Source organism: Carassius carassius, chromosome 15 (assembly GCF_963082965.1).
Source record: "Carassius carassius chromosome 15, fCarCar2.1, whole genome shotgun sequence".
Lineage (NCBI taxonomy): Eukaryota > Metazoa > Chordata > Actinopteri > Cypriniformes > Cyprinidae > Carassius > Carassius carassius.
In genome coordinates this window covers 12,478,888-12,497,904 of record NC_081769.1, presented here as the reverse complement: position 1 = coordinate 12,497,904, position 19,017 = coordinate 12,478,888, and the positions used below count along the sequence as shown (strand labels likewise).

Here is a 19,017-nt window from a genome sequence, read left to right as displayed (position 1 = left end):
CCTTGATTGATTGTTCAGAGAATAATTTTCTCATTCATTTCAAATAATTTATTATACGGATGAAAAGTATTATTCCAGGCCTTTAGCAATCAACTAATTCAAAAGAAACCGTTTCTAGATATATTCATGCATCAGGAATCAAGTAAAGGTTTATTGTATACGTTAGTAATTGTGCTCACAAAACTAATTTAACGGACAGAAAATATGATGCGAGACCTTTATTAGCAGAACATCATGTAATCATTCACTACATTTATGTGAAAACACAATATTTACAGAACAAAACATTTTGGATAAAAAATATTTTAGAATAATTACAATCAGCTGGTTGAACATATATTCTCTTACACATACATTTATAGAACATCCTCCTTGTTATGTACAGTATTATTTAAGTCAACACTTATCGTAGTTCTTTACAATATTAAAGAGTAGGGAGATCCCTGTTCAGATGTTTCCATTTCCATTTTGACACATAAAGCTTTACAGTCTGCTGTTTTTAGTCAAATTAGATGCAGGGTTTTTTATCTGAGGAGACTTTAGTTATGTTCCAATTGGAATTCCATTGGCTTTGGATTCACTGTCCAGATTCAGCGCTTCCCCCACTGAGAGAGAACAGAATGGGCACAGGAGAAATCTGGCTGGCTTCACCGCATCTTTGACAGCTGACGTTAAAATGTTTACATATTATGATTTAGTAGCTATTAGTTTCAGTGCTGCTCCCCTGCGATTGGGTCTGGTGTGTGTTGGATTCCCTGGTGAAGCTGGGCTTGGCTTTGGATGGGTTCAGTGCACACCTGTGAGAGAGGAATGAATAGAAGGGGTGTGTGAACTGTCTGCTCCAGACTGACTGGCTCCACCCAATAAACAGAGGGCATGCTTGATCAACAACCCAAAAACAAACCGGGTTAAACAACAAACGCAGTGCTTCGCTTGCCCGGATTGCTAACCTCATGCGTATACGCGCTCCCACACACAGCTGCGGGCCAACCGCCTCGGACGTTTCACTCTGTAGCTACCGTCTAACCCTGCTCTTAGCGAGACTGCCATAGAATGGACAGTTATTGCACAACCTGCAGCTGGGTTCGAGCCGCTGCCAGCGTCAAGCAGCCATAGTTACAGTCCAGCCAGAGCGGAAAGCTCAAGTAGACAGATTGCCACAAAAACCTGCATTCATACTAACAGGAATATTATGGTAATAACTTCTATCTATGTGGTTTTTACTGTCATGGCTCTATTAATAATAGCCATTGCAGCTGCATGTACTGCCAGCTCTATTAGAAGTGTGTTACCCAATTATCCTGACAGTTCAGCCCTGTTCTTAGGCTGTGGATTCTGGGTAATGAAAAGCATTTCTCTGGCTTTTTCCACTGCTGCATGTCTTCAAGCTTGAAATGGTCTTAATGCAGGCTGATTAACACACTTGGTGTGTTTTAATGTAGCTGCTTTTTTTCTATTGAGATAATTAGTTTAGAAACAAAAATGTGACAGTATTTTGGCAGCAACACCCTAAAATGTATATTTTAAAGAAATCATTTTTTTTTAAATAGTATCAAATAATTTGCATGAATTAGCCATTTTATGTTTTAAAACTGAAAGAATGTGTGACACGGACTGTGATGAGAAATCATTTTAAAATGATTCATTTATTATTAAAAGCAGTGTTTGGCTATCCATAAAAAACAAGACACATGCCTACACACAGAAGTGCTGAAGAAACCATCTAGGATTGGATGAATTATTATAAGTAACCTTACATGAGCCATGGGATGAGTCCTTTGAGAATATTTGATATTGAATTGAATGTACTCACCAGTGTGCAACATTTCAGCGACATAAAACTGAGTCTTCCTTATTGACTCCCGTCGTCCTCTGAAAGCAAAGGAAACAGGTGCGTTCATTCATACTGCGGCTAACGGTGAGGTGACATGAGGGCCACAATAACCATCATTAAGCTATTGTACATGGAGTCATTTAAAATAATAATGATCATACAGCAGATAATACAGCTATAATAAATATGCACACACACACACACACACATACAAAGGTTTAGATATATGCCTAAATAGCTAAAAGATTATTTTAAATTACATAGGATATATGTAAGATAAAATAAATAAAATTGGCCACTAAGAAAATGCTCATGTTTTTACATTTTGGCAACAAGGAACAAGGAAACACAGGCCTCCAGCAGTCTGATCTACAGCATCTCATTTGGTCTGGTGCAGTTCACAGAAACGCACTATTTTCACTTCTGTGCGTAACGAGACTATCGTGCACAGTCAGCATCACCACAGTTGTTTTAGTGAACGTTCACGGAGGTTTCTTGTCCTGCTTACCTGCTCTGTGTTGATTTGTGTGAGAGGGGTCCGTGTGGAGGCGGGTGGGCTCGTCTGTTTCAGGAGAGACGGGTGCGTCTCCAGCGCCAGCTGCAGGTCCAGGATATAGTCAATGACATGCTGGAGGATCTCCACTTTACTGACTTTCTTATCCTGCGGAATAGTGGGCACCAGGCGCTTGAGTCGGCTGTAGCAGTCGTTCATGTCGTATTGCAGACAGAAAAGATCCTCCTCTTCCATTTTGCATTGGCTGCGCTCCGACAAATAACGCAAGGAGAGCTGACTGGAGCCAGAAGAAACCTTGTGAGGGCGAACCGGTGCGCTGGCCTTCATTGTAATAAACAAAAGCACAAAGAGCTCAACGAGAACGGGGGGAAACAAACGTGCGCGGGACGCAACAAGAGGGGTTCGTTTAAAAACGCAATTTGGAGCACGCAAGAAGAGGAGCGCGGTTCTATCCGGAGCACATCTCCTGTCTGAGAGGGAAAGCACAGTGTAAAACAGCGGAGGAGTTGAGGCTGGTCATATAGAGAGGAAAGGGGGAGGCGCCACTCGCTCGAGCTTTGACAGTGCTGCGCGAGGAGAAACCGGTCAGTCACGAGCTCCCGTGATGATGGAGCAGCGCGCGACCTGTAACTGCGGAGGGGCTCGAGCGCGAATAAGAGGCTGCTGGGTGAAACGTCCGTGTGCGTGTGTGTGCGCGTGTGCGTTTAACCGCGTGTGGATATCTGCGTATGTGTTTCCAAAACAGAAATAATGAAAGAGGTCCAAAGATTTACATTCGTTAATTATGAACAAAATCATTCCGTTGTTAGCCTACATTCTTAGCAAGTCCGGGGCAAGTTGTCACAGATAGGCTGTCTCAGTAGCCTGACTAGAAAGTCGAATTCTACAAACATTCAAACCCCTCTTAAATTACTTTTTTCCCCTGCCCCTTAATAAATAAAATGTTTTCTAGCTTTTGAGTTAAATAAGCACAATAAAACTTTACTATTTAGTTAAGGGACACCTAGATAAAAAGGCAAATTTGGTCTAAACTGAAAGTGTTAACACTTTACAAGAGGGTCCAGTTAGTTAATATTAGTTAAAACATTAACTAATATTAAATAGCAGTGAGCAATACATTTTTTACTGTATTTCTTAATCTAGAAATACAATTCATTCTTAGTTAATTTTAGTTTCATTAAGACACAAGTTTAGATTTTAATAATACATTAGTAAAGTTTGGAATTAACACAATAAGATATTATGCTTTTCATTATAGTTCATATTAACTAATGTAGGTAGTTTTAACAAATGGAATGTTATTGTAAAGTCTTACCTTGAAAGTCTGAATCGTGTTCGGTGTTCATGTCTGCTGCACAATGACTTGTTTTGATGAACTGAATGATGTTTTCTCTTTGTTTAGCTGAAATCTTACACTGTTTAATGGCAGACTCCACTGTCACAACTTACCCCATGTTGTGTGATACCATACATTTATTCACAAACTAAAAAAAAAAAATCTATACTGAGAAATATGAACTACGTCATACAACCCGAATTCCGGAAAAGTTGGGACGTTTTTTAAATTTTAATAAAATTAAAACTAAAAGACTTTCAAATCACATGAGCCAATATTTTATTCACAATAGAACATAGATAACATAGCACATGTTTAAACTGAGAAAGTTTACAATTTTATGCACAAAATGAGCTCATTTCAATTTTGATTTCTGCTACAGGTCTCAAAATAGTTGGGACGGGGCATGTTTACCATGGTGTAGCATCTCCTTTTCTTTTCAAAACAGTTTGAAGACGTCTGGGCATTGAGGCTATGAGTTGCTGGAGTTTTGCTGTTGGAATTTGGTCCCATTCTTGCCTTATATAGATTTCCAGCTGCTGAAGAGTTCGTGGTCGTCTTTGACGTATTTTTCGTTTAATGATGCGCCAAATGTTCTCTATAGGTGAAAGATCTGGACTGCAGGCAGGCCAGGTTAGCACCCGGACTCTTCTACGACGAAGCCATGCTGTTGTTATAGCTGCAGTATGTGGTTTTGCATTGTCCTTCTGAAATAAACAAGGCCTTCCCTGAAATAGACGTTGTTTGGAGGGAAGCATATGTTGCTCTAAAACCTTTATATACCTTTCAGCATTCACAGAGCCTTCCAAAACATGCAAGCTGCCCATACCGTATGAACTTATGCACCCCCATACCATCAGAGATGCTGGCTTTTGAACTGAACGCTGATAACATGCTGGAAGGTCTCCCTCCTCTTTAGCCCGGAGGACACGGCGTCCGTGATTTCCAAAAAGAATGTCAAATTTGGACTCGTCCGACCATAAAACACTATTCCACTTTGAAATAGTCCATTTTAAATGAGCCTTGGCCCACAGGACACGACGGCATTTCTGGACCATGTTCACATATGGCTTCCTTTTTGCATGATAGAGCTTTAGTTGGCATCTGCTGATGGCACGGCGGATTGTGTTTACCGACAGTGGTTTCTGAAAGTATTCCTGGGCCCATTTAGTAATGTCATTGACACAATCATGCCGATGAGTGATGCAGTGTCATCTGAGAGCCCGAAGACCACGGGCATCCAATAAAGGTCTCCGGCCTTGTCCCTTACGCACAGAGATTTCTCCAGTTTCTCTGAATCTTTTGATGATGTTATGCACTGTAAATGATGAGATTTGCAAAGCCTTTGCAATTTGACGTTGAGGAACATTGTTTTTAAAGTTTTCCACAATTTTTTTACGCAGTCTTTCACAGATTGGAGAGCCTCTGCCCATCTTTACTTCTGAGAGACTCTGCTTCTCTAAGACAAAGCTTTTATAGCTAATCATGTTACAGACCTGATATCAATTAACTTAATTTATCACTAGATGTTCTCCCAGCTGAATCTTTTCAAAACTGCTTGCTTTTTTAGCCATTTGTTGCCCCCGTGCCAACTTTTTTGAGACCTGTAGCAGGCATTAAATTTTAAATGAGCTAATTAAGTGGATAAAAGTGTAAAATTTCTCAGTTTAAACATTTTCTACGTTATCTTTGTTCTATTGTGAATAAAATATTGGCTCATGTGATTTGAAATTCCTTTAGTTTTCATTTTATTAAAATTTAAAAAACGTCCCAACTTTTCCGGAATTCGGGTTGTATTAACACCCAATGCTCATAGAGTCACAAACATTAACATATTCTTCTGTAGGCATCTTTCATTCAAGCATTCTCCAAAAGAGGTATTTGGTTATGAAACATGGATAAATCACCGTTTAGTGTAACTCATTTCATTCATTTTGTGTGCCAGCCTTCCCACAGTATAGACAATTTTCCCATAATCCTCATGGTAGATTCATGGGTCTCACACCACAGACGGTCTGGCGCCAGTACCGTAATGTCCCTTATTCACAGCAGTCCACCTTCAAATAGTCTCACATCCATGGCAAGTTGCCATGGAGATGGAAATGCCTCCCTTCTGGTGGCAACAAGTTAGAATCCGCTTTGCCTTTCCTCTCACTTTGATGCATGGAAGGGTGTAACGTTCTGCTTGGGTAGAATTTGTAAGTGTGTTATATGTATTAGGTAATCATGAGTCTTTGTCATGAAAAATTCTACTTGCTTTCTGCAGGTGGGTTGGCCAAACACCCTTCAGCTTAGCAGGTGCAAAGAGTTTGCAAATAGCGCTATCCGTCATGTTCTGAAAAAGGGTCCTCAAAAACGTAGCACTGGCATCCTCCTTTGAAAACAAAACCACTTACGATGCATAAAGCCCTGCAATTAGCACATCACAACAAAAATCCTTGCCGTTCTTTTCTTGTTTAGTCAGAACTTGCAATAGTTGGTAATACTTTATTTAAAAGGGAACGTGCAAGGCCATTATAGGAAAGTTTACCACATCTAACTCAGCGCTCAGATTTTATTTAGCATGCTGTTTGATTATGAACCAAATCATAGAGTAGGTAAATGTACATTTTATAATGCATAAATATAAAATTAAATATATAAATATTATTATACATATAAATATACAATTATTATTAATCATATAAATTATGACCGTTTTAAAAATTATTTTTATTATTATTTCTATAAGGATATAATAGGAATATATTTACACACACAAACACACATATATTTGGTGCTTAATTATTTAAAAGAAAAATGGCTGATAAAATTAAAGTCATGTGGTGCATGCAGATAAAAACAGATATATTTTTTAAATATCATTGAAATATTATTTATCCTTTTTATGACAAACCAAAGTTCGTTCTGGTTATAAAATGTCACTTGGTGCAACTCCCTAAAATATAATGATATTGTAAATTAATATAATATTTGTAAAAAAAAAAAAAAATTGTAACTTTACTGTAACTTTTTTTCAACATACATTATTTTAATTTTGACTTAATGGTTACACCACCTTTCTTGAAAATAATATAAACATTTATGATACGAATCCATATGAAACCAACATGAAAGTATATTTCTAAGACATCCAGATTCTTGTATTTCACTGACCAAAATATGTTTTGATGCGCAGTGATCATGTCTTTGAATTCTAGGTTCATATTCTCTATGATATAATAATATTTTATTTTGCTTACAATTTATCTGTCAATATTCTGTGTTTTGTGTATTAGTTATGGCTCCTGATGGTGTCCTATAATCCTTGGATGGGAGCTGTGTCCATTCAGGTGAAGAGAACACACATCTCACTATCTTTTTCAAAGACAGCTCTTCAAAAGAGACAAGTATATGAATCTTTGATGGTAACCTTTCCCAGAATACCTCTCTGTCTCTCTATTTCAGTCCCCAGGCATCAGGATGCACTGTAAGGCCTGATGTCTCCAGCTATTGTTACAGAATTTATCAAATGTGACATTTAATCCTTAAAACAAATCTTGAAAATTAACCTCTTTGAATGGATAAATGTCAATTTTATTGGAAGAAAACCAACCTTTGGGAGAAAATTTAACATTTTTAATTAAAAGGTGAAGAATGTAATTTATGCCAAAATATAATACTATCTTAATATGCAAAGTCAACAACAAGAAATAGTCTGATTCCCCTGAAAAGTATTATCTGTTAGCAATCTATTTGTTTGAGTGTCCTGACCAGCCCAACTGAGCAACACTGGATCAACCAATGGTGTGAGTTTGGGGCGGGTCTATGTGTTTGTCCAACCAATGGCAGATGGGAGTGAGATGTTAATTTTAGTGAATATTAATTTTACTATATGTGACCCAGGACCACAAAACCAGTTATAAGTAGCACGGGTATATTTGTAGCAATAGTCAACAATACATTGTATGGGTCAAAATGTTATGCCAAAAATCATTAGGATATTAAAGGTGCATTAGATGATTGTCTTCAGAAACATTTTTGTTGTGCTGGTTGAAAGTCTCTTTACATCCCGATAGCAATCATTAAGTTAAAGGGATAGTTCACCCTATAATAAAAATTATGTCAATAATAACTCACCCTCATGTCGTTCCATACCAGTAAGACCTCCATTTATCTTGGGAACACAGTTTAAGATATTTTAGATTTAGTCCGAGAGCTCTCAGTCCCTCCATTGAAGCTGTGTGTACAGTATACTGTCCATGTCCAGAAAGGTAAGAAAAACATCTTCAAAGTAGTCCATGTGACATCAGAGGGTCAGCTAGAATTTTTTGAAGCATAGAAAACAAATTTTGGTCCAAAAATAGCAAAAACTACGACTTTATTCAGCATTGTCTTCTCTTCCGTGTCTATTGTGAGAGAGTTCAAAGAAAAAAGGAGTTTGTGATATCCGGTTCGCGAACGAATCATTCGATGTAACCGGATCTTTTTGAACCAGTTCACCAAATCGAACTGAATCGTTTTAAACGGTTCGCGTCTCCAATACACATTAATCCACAAATGACTTAAGCTGTTAACTTGTTTAATGTGGCTGACACTCCCCCTGAGTTCAAACAAACCAATATCCCGGAGTAACTCATGAACTCAAACAGTACACTGACTGAACTGCTGTAAAGAGAGAACTGAAGATGAACACCGAGCCGAGCCAGATAATGACTTGTTCACGAGTCAAGAACTGGTTGCATCGGTTTTCGGATCACCAGTAGTTCTTTCTGACAGTTCGATTCAATAAACCAGTTGAAGAAAACGGTTCACCGGTTCTTTTGCGCTCGACGTAATGGCGTCATTGGCGATGATTGCAAGCCTTCGGTTTACCTGGGCTCATAACATTAGCACAGAATCAGTTCAGAATCAATCACCAAAAGAATCAGTTCAGTTCAGACGCTCTGTGTGTCGGTCTGCTTCACGCTGAATCACATGCGCAGATTCATCAGCTCCTCTGTTCTCGAATCGGACACGTCTGACAGAAACGGTTCTTGACTCGTAAATGAGTCATTATCTGGTTCGGCTCTGTGTTCATCTTCAGTTCTCGCTTTACAGCAGTTCAGTCAGTGTACTGTTTGAGTTCATGAGTTACTCCGGGATATTGGTTTGTTTGAACTCAGAGGGAGTGTCAGCCACATTAAAAAAGTTAACAGCTTAAGTCATTTGCGGATTAATGCGTATTGGAGACGCGAACCATTTCAAACGTTTCAATTCGATTTGGTGAACTGGTTCAAAAAGATCCGGTAACATCGAATGATTCGTGCGCGAACCGGATATCACAAACTGCTTTGTTTTCAACTGTCTCACAACAGACACGGAAGAGAAGACAATGCTGAATAAAGTCCTAGTTTTTGCTATTTTTGGACCAAAATGTATTTTCTATGCTTCAAAAAATTCTAACTGACCCTCTGATGTCACATGGACTACTTTGATGATGTTTTTCTTACCTTTCTGGACATGGACGGTATACCATACACACTGTTACAATGGAGGGACTGAGAGCTCTCGGACTAAATCTAAAATATCTTAAACTGTGTTCTGAAGATGAACTGAGGTCTTACGGGTTTGGAACGACATGAGGGTGAGTTATTAATGACATCATTTTGCAAATTGGGCGAACTATCACTTTAAGTGGTCTAAATGTATTATGTATTTATATATTCTGTGGAAGGTGTAGGACCAAGAAATGTTTGTCCAACTAAAATGCTCGGTCCGAGCATTTTATTTGGCTTTCCTACCTGCCTAATTTTCAATTTGGATGAACTATCCCTTTAAATTAACTTAAATAGAGTACATTTTCATGATTATGTTTCTTAATAAACCAAGAAAGTGCAATCTGTTACAATCAAAAAATTAAAAGTTTTACTTTAAAGTACATTGTAAATCATTGTTTTAATATTTTTTTTGTCATACTTTAAAGTACATTAGGCAAAGAACTAATGTGAATAAATTAGTATAAATAATTCCTTGTCAGTACATTCAGTAATAGACTTTAACACTCTAACCCTAACCCTAGCCTTAACCCTGAATAATTTATTATGAAATTACATATAAAAATGCACTGAAGCACTCTAAGTTAAGTACAGCTAATTGCATTTAATATAAATTTAAATGGTAATAAATGTTAATAAACATGCAATTAAGTGTCTGAAAGAAATCTAAAAAATAAATAAAAATAAAGTATATAATTTAAAGTGTACAACTTCTTTTTCACAGGGGTGTTACAAATACCTGTTATACCATGATCACTGTGTATCAGTGTTGTACCTTGCTGTTGTGTTACAGCTGAGCTCCTTATCCAGACTAAACAAACCATCATAATGTTCAATATGAGCCTTAGCAGTTTTGTATGTACTTCAATCAAATTTGATCAGCGATGCAAACTGTTGTCATTGTGATGGGCGGTTGCTGTTTTTCTGTCTATCATTGTTGGCGATGGAGTTTATTCAGTGGGTCTGACTGTCTCTTATCCTCTTGCTCAACAGACAACAGCTCTCATCTTCATTTACACAGGTGCTACAGTATTTACAGAGAGACCTGTGCAAGCAGTTGCTATAATACTCTTGCGCTTCCACATATAGACACATACATCTGCAAATAAATGCTCCACCCTCTTTGTACGTTTCCTGCCATGGCTTTGAAATTATATCACATTATGCAAGTCTATCATAGACTCAGACAGTTTAAGCTGGGGTTATGTGATCCTGGAAGCAGCGATGCAGAAATGATAGTTCCATGCTTTCCAAACATTAGATTGCTTCTGAAGATGGGTGGGTTTGCACACATAAATTGCATAAACATACAGACATAAACAAACCCACACACCTGCACAATAAATAAGGATTCATCTGCAACGAGTACACTGGAAACTTGAGGTGAGTTAAAGGAATACTTCATCCAAAAATGAAAATCCTGTCATTTACACCCTCATGCCTCTAAACATAGGACTCATACACGATTTCCTAAGTATTCTTAAGCAATATGAAATATTTTAATATAATTTAAAGTCATGATTCACTAATTCTCACCGTTCTTTATTTGCAGTGAGCTTCTACCTGTTGTAGCAATCGCTGAGAACTGGATGAGTCTGGTTTGTAAATGAATCATGTAGGCTATTTTTTAATGAAGTGGATCACTGGTGTCAAATTTTTAACATTTTAATTACTTTAATTTGTATTACTAGAACACTTGTTTATGCTCTTTTAATGCATCTGTCCCTAAATGGAAGAAATCAATGAATTCTCCTTTTCAAGTTCAACTAGAAACAAAGTCATACAGGTTTGGAACAGCATGAGAATGAGTAAATGATTATACATTTAACTGCTGCCTATTATTTAGCTACACATACTTTCTTTCTAGAAGACCATCACAGAAAACAGGTCCCATTTGTTATTTTATGCAATTGTCTTTCCCTCCAGCTTATGATAAATTATGTTCACAGCTTGATGATTTCATTTTGGTAATTTTTCCATCTGTTTTAGCTTTGTGGAAATGAACACATTACTCTTTTGTGTAAGTAAATGCTTACTTACACATTTGTTTTCAAGAAGCTGCACTTTCAAGAGGAAAACTTGCCCATTTTGTCTAAATTGAGTATAAGATGTGGCATGATTTTCAAATCTAGTTGTAGACAAACCGTACCGTCAGTGTTGAGGTTGAAGTGTTGGCAAAAGAACAGACCAAAATGTCTGAAGATCTTTAGATCAACTCCTGGGTCACTAGCCAAAATTGAGTCTCAGATCTGCCTTAAGGGTCACTAACAGCAGTGAAAAATCAATGCTAAATAGAAATAATAACATGCAAACAACCATACAATTTTACCATGTAAAGTAGAGGTATAGTTTGAATAGCAAAATAAATAGGCTTATAAAACAGTTAGTTGTAGTCCTAAAATTTAATTGGTTGAAAAGTGTTGAGATCTGATACACAGTTTAACATCATTGGGACTTTTCACTGATAGCTTATCTGTATGCATACTCCATATTGGTGGTGGAATTCTTTCAGTGACTCTTTCTGTAGATTACATTGTTTTGCCAGTAGGTGTCGACAAGTCACTGTCTTTATGAATAAGTCATTGAATCATTCATTCAAATAATTCTTTCAAAACACTGATTCATTCAGGAACAAATTTTTTTTCAAATTTTGAATGCTGCACCCTCTTGAGGTCACATTTATTGGCCGCATACTTCATCAATGTCTAATTTATAAAACTGACAGGTATTCTTTATGGGATGTAAATTTCTTAATTTTCTGAAATGAGGCATTGCTCTTGATGAAAGAGGGTGCAGCCTATGCAATGAGTGACTGCTTTATTGACTGAGTCATTGAATCATTTGCTTAACCAGTTTGTACACTCCACTACGCTGTTTTGCTCAGAGACTTTAAATTCTGCTGTGGCTTAGTGTGGAACCATACTGTGTCTAAAATGTTTATTGAACTGTTTTATAAATGCAGTATCACACCTGAACAGTACTGTTGTTTGTGTAATATTACTTGCGAGATACTCTTCCCATATAATCTGTTGTTGCTGACAAAGGCTCTCTGTGCAATCAAAATGTAGTGCATTTTGGTAAATATGATCTTTCATATAATATTTACTCTGGAATGTTCTGCTGTTGTTCACAAAGCTGCTTGTTTTCATACATTTCATATGTTTCAATATATTAAATTAACCACAATTATTTTTGTGATTCCATAATTTTAAGACCTGTATGTTCAGCCTACACATGGATCAGTTTACACCTTGATTTTATATCAGATTTAGGTTGTATTATTTTATATAATTTTAAGTTATCCTGTGGAAGTTTTTCGAGGCCCTCTAGTTGGCACCGGATCCCTGAGTGAGAAACACTGCTCTATAACCATGACAAAAACAGCAAAGCATAGGAGGATATATGACAAAAACTATATTAAATATGTTTGTGCCCATCACAATGTTTTTTGTTTTTTTTGTCTGACAAAACCTTAAATAAAATAACTGAAATGCAAACAAAAAAGCAAAGAAAATATAAAAGGTCAAAATCAGTTTGTCTCAAAATTCTGGTGTTTTCCCTTCTTCTCTCTTTTCAATTACTTTCTTTTACTGAAACCAAACATTTTCTACCCAGGAACCAGTCTCCTTAGAGAACATGTTACCCTCTCAAAGAATTATTAGCTCTCAATGATCTTGCCATCTGCTAGCAAAGGTTCATACCTACACACTGGTTAAAGAGAGCGAGAATGGGCATTAGTCAAAGAGAGCTCTTTCTCATATAGTTTGTGCGTCCCGTGGTCTGAAAGAGCAGGGCCCTCACTAAAGGCCACCATCTGCTGTTTCTTTCTTTCGAACAACCCCTGAGTGCTGCTGACGGCCTCTTCCTAGCTCTGATCCCAATCCTAACATCACTGCTGTGTGGAATGGAATGCTCGGCTAATTCTATGAGAAGAAATAGGGACAGGGAGAGTGTGTCTATATGAACATCAGCCATTTAGTTGAATATCATTGTTTACATGAATTCCAGTCATATCTCCTGTTTCTCCAGTCATTCTCTTTTCCTCTCGTTGATTGTCCCCACCTCTTGTCCTCAGTTTTAACACGCACACACACACACACAGATCCACACGCCTTCTCCTTTTCTTCGAGTTTGTGAAGGAATGTGTTTTTAAGAGAACAAAACAGTGCACTTGTGGGAATGGTGCAGGATTAGTAGTGTGGGATGTAATGAGTGTGAGAGGCCAAAGCCTGATCCCTACTCATTAACTCATCTTTTCACCCTCACCCCCCCATCCACACTCTTTCATCTGATTTCCTTTTTAATCCCTCCATTCATCCAAATTACCCTTCGGTGTTCCGAGATTGCTCCTGTCCTCTTGGGCTGAGAAACAGCCATGTGATGAATCAATATTTGCGGTTTTGTCAGTGGGCAAGTTGTCTTTTTAGTTTTTGTTAAACTTTCCAGACCTATCTGGCTTCGAGAGTCGTAATAAAAAAAAATCTGCAGGAACTTTAAAGTAATGAACTAATTCCAGGTGTTGAAGAATGATGAAAAATCTTCCAAAAATGTGTAAATTGTACTCTGGCAGCAATCTTCCGAGATCACTCTTGTGTCATCAGCATGTGTGGCCCAGGCTCATTAGAAAAACATGCCTTTAGTGACATTTCTACAATAGTTCTTACGTTGCTTCTTGAACACTTTTAAAGTGAAATGTCTAATGAGTGGCACTAAAAGTATGCTCAGTTTTGTTGTAAACAGATTAATGTTAATGTTTTATTGTTATATGTTATGTTGCAGTTCAGAAATGCAATGTCTGGTGAGTGAAGTTAAAAGGTTAATACTAGTGCATTTGAAATAATGTACCACCTATAATAAACCTGATAGTGTTAAACAAATGAAACACTGAGAGAAGAAACCACAGCATTTTAGTCTGCTCTGTGCTTTTTTATAGTGATTCCTGTTTCACGAGACTGATGCAAGTTACACTCGGCTTTACTGGGTGAGTAACCGAGCAAGTTTACTTTGTTAGAAAAGCCATATATGCTGGCTATTTATGCAAACATCAAAATGTACTATAGTTCATAAACTGTGTACTATTATAAAAGTGTTTTGAGGTCATATGGTTTGTCTAAGGCCCTAAAATAATTATTTATTAATCAATAATCTGCACCTGTTATTGTGAACTGTTGTTCAAAAAAATAATTAAAAAAATAAAAAAGTTTGAGAATGAGTTGTACAGGGACATTTTTAGAGTTTTTCAAAAATGTAGGTAGAGGGATGTTTTTTTTCCAATGACTACTGACATTAACGTCATTTCTGAATTCAAACATATCTGTTTAATAAATATACATACACCACAACCATTTTTTCCTAGGTTATAGTGAAATATTTTCCTCTCTTTGTAGAGCGGACGGATGGCACAGATGGTTGTATTCTGATGCACCTTTTCTTCATAGTGCCTTTATAAAAGAGAGAAGCCTTTTTCTCGACTAATATTTAGCTCCTTCAAATGCTAATGACTTGGTTCCCTTCTCCAAGGTTAGCATAACAATTATGGGAATGCTTTAGATGTGGGACATTTGTTTATGAGTTGAAAGGGGTGTGTAGAAGCATTGAGCAGAGGGGTCCGAGCTATTCATGTCCTCCCTCTGAACCTCGAGTCAATTTCAAGGTACAAAGCTGCACAGTTATTACAATTAGCAAGCTAATCTTCATGTGGTGCTATTTGTACTATAATATGGGGCAAATGAAGGATGAAAATATCAGGAATTTTAGATTTGAATGAGATTTTATTAGTTTTTTTTTTTTTTGCAATCATGCCTCATTTATAAAAAAAAAAAATGTTGTACAGTATGTCATAAATCTACATTTAAATAACCAAAGAAATACAACAAATAAGTTCCAGCAAGTTCAGACTGCACTGAACATGCAAACAAGTTATGTAAGAAAAAAACACCATGAAGTTCTAAAATATATTTAGAAAACATACACTTCATCATTTATGATAACACATGCAATATTATTGAATTTCAATCTCTAGAGAGTTCCATATTTCATTTAAATCCTGAAAGGCAAAATCATGTTAATGTTCTAATTTCATGGACTAGATCAAAGTTGCCTGTAAAAAAAAAGAGACATTAAATTGAAAGTGGGGCCAACAGTTTCACCTCATTAACCAAAGTTATGAAATATTACAGATAGCCAATACAACATCAAACACACCAAATGGAATATGACTACACAAGCCATCTCATACTGAGCCAGCAAGATTAATAAATCTCATCCTCCTCTGATTTTTCCTTCTTCTTAACTTAATAGGTAAATTGAAATAATCTATCTATCTATCTATCTATCTATCTATCTATCTATCTATCTATCTATCTATCTATCTATCTATCTATCTATCTATCTGTCTATCTGTCTATCTATCTATCTATCTATCTATCTATCTATCTATCTATCTATCTATCCTCAGTTAGGTTTATTTTCAGTTATCAGCGTTTTTGATTGTTTAGAGCTCTTCTAAAACTATAGAGGAGACAAAATGAATGGGGTGTTTTTCTCAAGAGAAAAATCTGAAAAGCATCAGATGTCAATGACATTGCTGTCTAGGAGAAACAATAGAGATATATTAAAGAAACTATTTTCCTTTCCTTTCCGATAGGGGGGATCATCGCATGTGATGTGTAGCTATAGAAATACCTCCCATTCCTAAAAATAAATAAATAAAGCAGTCCCAAAAATTCCCAGTGTGCCTCGTTCAAAAATATACCACTATTCCTCCAAGGCTTTTCCATGCATTATTCACCTGTTCCGTTGCCAAGAGAGCGCTCAGGGGAATCGTTGAGACCTCATTGCAAAATTTATGCGGATCTCTGTATTGCTTTACTTCCAACCTTATTAAACTCTATAATTTTCTCAGGAGAGTCTTCCACACCAGAGCTTCTCTGTCAAAAATATTCATAAATATGCCTAATAAACAAATTAGCATATTCATAGTAAGTGCTTATGACAGCCACTCTGGGTTTATACATACACAAATTGAATTTTTAGGTTTCTTACAATTTTATGGGCTTTAAAATCATTAATCATTATAGTTTGCTATACTAGCATTTTATTAAACAGCCCTGTTTTGCAATTTAATTGCATTTTAAAGCATACATATTTAAGGAACACCATAGTTTGTTTACATTTAATCTTTGCAAGTTAAAGCTTTTTAAACTGAGGCAAAAAGGATTTTTTTAACTAAATGCATGGATGTGTTTGTCAGACGAATGAAGAGACTGAAGTGTAACTTGATTTGACGTGTTAATGCGATTGCAAAAATCAAATACATGAATCAAGCTAAATCAAACTCCTTGTACCCTTACAAAGTGCTTGAAGGTCACCCAGGCGTATTCTGCAGTTCCACACCTTGCAGCAGAGTCAGAGGTTGTTTTGCTGAGAGATAGCGGAGCATATGGCTCTGTGGCATTAGTTAAAATTTACATTGTTCATCACCCAGAACATTCTTGAAGCTGTGGTCACAGACAGTAGCTTCTGCAGTTTCTATACATTAGTGAAGGTCCACTATCTCAGACTTATCACCACACATCGGTTTCAGTTCTTGTCCTCTATAGAAACAGAGAGATCACAGAGTGGAGAAATGGCATCGCACTGTTCTTGTCATCATTTGCTGAATGTCAAACATTAGATGACCATCTGTGCATTCTAGAAAGTATGCTGAGGCAGGTGAAGTGATCTCTCTCTGTGTGCACATACTTAGCTATTTTTTATATATATTTATATATATAGCTATTGGTTATACATATACAGGTGCATCTCATATATATATTAATTTTGATGATTAGAGCTTACAGCTCATGAAAGTCAAAGATCCAGTATCTCAAAATATAAGAATGAACTTTTTCACAATATTCCATTTTTGTGTGTGTGTGTGTGTATATAGTTATAAAATTATTAGTTTATAATAATTGCAATTATCTTTCTCTCTTTCTCTCTCTATAATACATCCACATTTAACAAATGGAGAGGGAATTGGCTTCTCACTCTTCTCTCCAAAACTGTCCACAGTGGTTTTATAATACTCAGTCTGGTCAGGGCAGATGTTGAAGTGTGCGGTGGTAAGTCTGGGATAGGGACCTTCAGTAATTGTTGGCTTTTTGGCATATTGCTTTGTTCCTCCACTTTGCATAAATAGTGTCTGCTAAATGTATGCCTGTAAAAAATACAAATGAAATAAATACAATTACAAACAAAACAAAAAATACTTCTTAATTAATTACTTACGACAGACGTGTGTGAAGGGTGAACTGTTTGATTTTAGTATTATAAAATGTAGTGAAAAAGTTCTAAATGCTTTTTGCGTAGTTCATTATACGTACTTAGTTTGATACTTTTAAATGAATAGTATTTTGTGGCTTAAAGGGCACCTATTATGCAAAACTCATGTTGTTTGAACATTAATGTGTGTTGGCAGTGTGTGTACACAACCACCCTATAATGATAAGTGAGTTAGCTGCACACAATCCGACATCCTTATCTTCATGCAAGAGCATTTAAGAACAGTGTTCAAGTATGAAATGTCTTATTATTAGAGCTAAAATTCAAGAGCAGTGATTGATTTACAGTTTTTTTTATTTTATTGTTTGGGTCACTAACAGCATAGACAGCAGTAAATGTTCTGTATATTATGCTTCAACAGATCTAATATAACCATGTGATTTTCTTCTGGCTGTTTACCTTCACAGACACAACTGATTATGTTTTCGTAACTAATGTGTTTTTGGCATAAACTTGTGTATATCTGACAGTTTAAGAGCAATAAGAGATGAAAGAGAACTGAGTTTATACTCACATGCTGCGTGACTGACGCTTTCTGTGCATGTGTTTTGGCATGTGTTCGCTCAGAAAACAGCATGTTTTTCCTTCCACTAAATATAGGCATGTTCAAAATAAATGATGTGTGGTGTATTTAAGCTGAAACTTCATAAACACATCCTGGGGACACCTGAGACTTTTATTACATATTGTATAAAGGGGCATAATTTGGTACCCTTTAAATACGTTACTTAGAGACTGAGATGTTTTGCTATTCAAAAATGTTTCTTTCAGCTGTCACAAATTCATTGATTTTTGAAAATCAAATAGATTTTCTTTAACCAAGTAACGAGAGGTTTTGCTGAAATTTTTTTTTTATGATCTCTTATAACAAAAACCTTTTGAGAATGAAAATGCAGATCCTGTTGTAAATAATAGTGAGGGGGAAAAACACTTTTTAAAACTGTTGTTCCTTTATTACCTCTTAGTTGTTTTGCTGGTATTGTGGCATCAGCTAAAGTTTGCATTGTTTATTACCAACAACATTCTTGAAGCTCCAATCTCCAATCTACCTTGTATAAATTTTCATTTATATTGTATTAAATTGTGTGTGTGCATGTGCCCATCCTCCTACATCCGCTGAGACACTGTTCCTAAACCCTGGGGTTTTTGTGCACCTAGATCACTCTCATCACTGGGTTCCCATGGGGACCACAAAACCCCTGTTGTCACAGTACCCGTGTCCCTCGGCAACTCAGCCAGGCAGCCGGCTTGATAAGGGAGTGAGGGACGGAGGGATGGATGGGAGGATTAAATCTTCTCTTCCAGGATAAGAACCTGTCTGATTGAATCTTCACTCCAGGAGTGGGTTTGATCTTTCCACCCATATCCCCTCATCTATTTTCTCATTCCCTCCATCCCTATTGTGCTATCCCTTTCCCCTTCTTCCACTCACCCTTCTGAACTATAATCCAATGTGACATACTTACAGATGGTGTGTCAATGGCAGCATCAG

General features: G+C 36.7%; 1 protein-coding gene across 1 annotated transcript; it reads right to left on the bottom strand.

Moving 5' to 3' along the window:
* Positions 1–203: 203 nt before the first annotated feature.
* On the bottom strand, positions 204–2,892 carry id4 (inhibitor of DNA binding 4). Its single transcript, XM_059567390.1, has 3 exons — positions 2,343–2,892; positions 1,814–1,872; positions 204–797 (listed from the first exon to the last, which is right to left on the bottom strand). The coding sequence occupies exons 1-2, from the start codon at positions 2,673–2,675 to the stop codon at positions 1,828–1,830; spliced, it is 378 nt and encodes a 125-aa protein (XP_059423373.1). The 5' UTR covers positions 2,676–2,892; the 3' UTR covers positions 204–797; positions 1,814–1,827.
* Between the last annotated feature and the right edge of the window lie 16,125 nt (positions 2,893–19,017).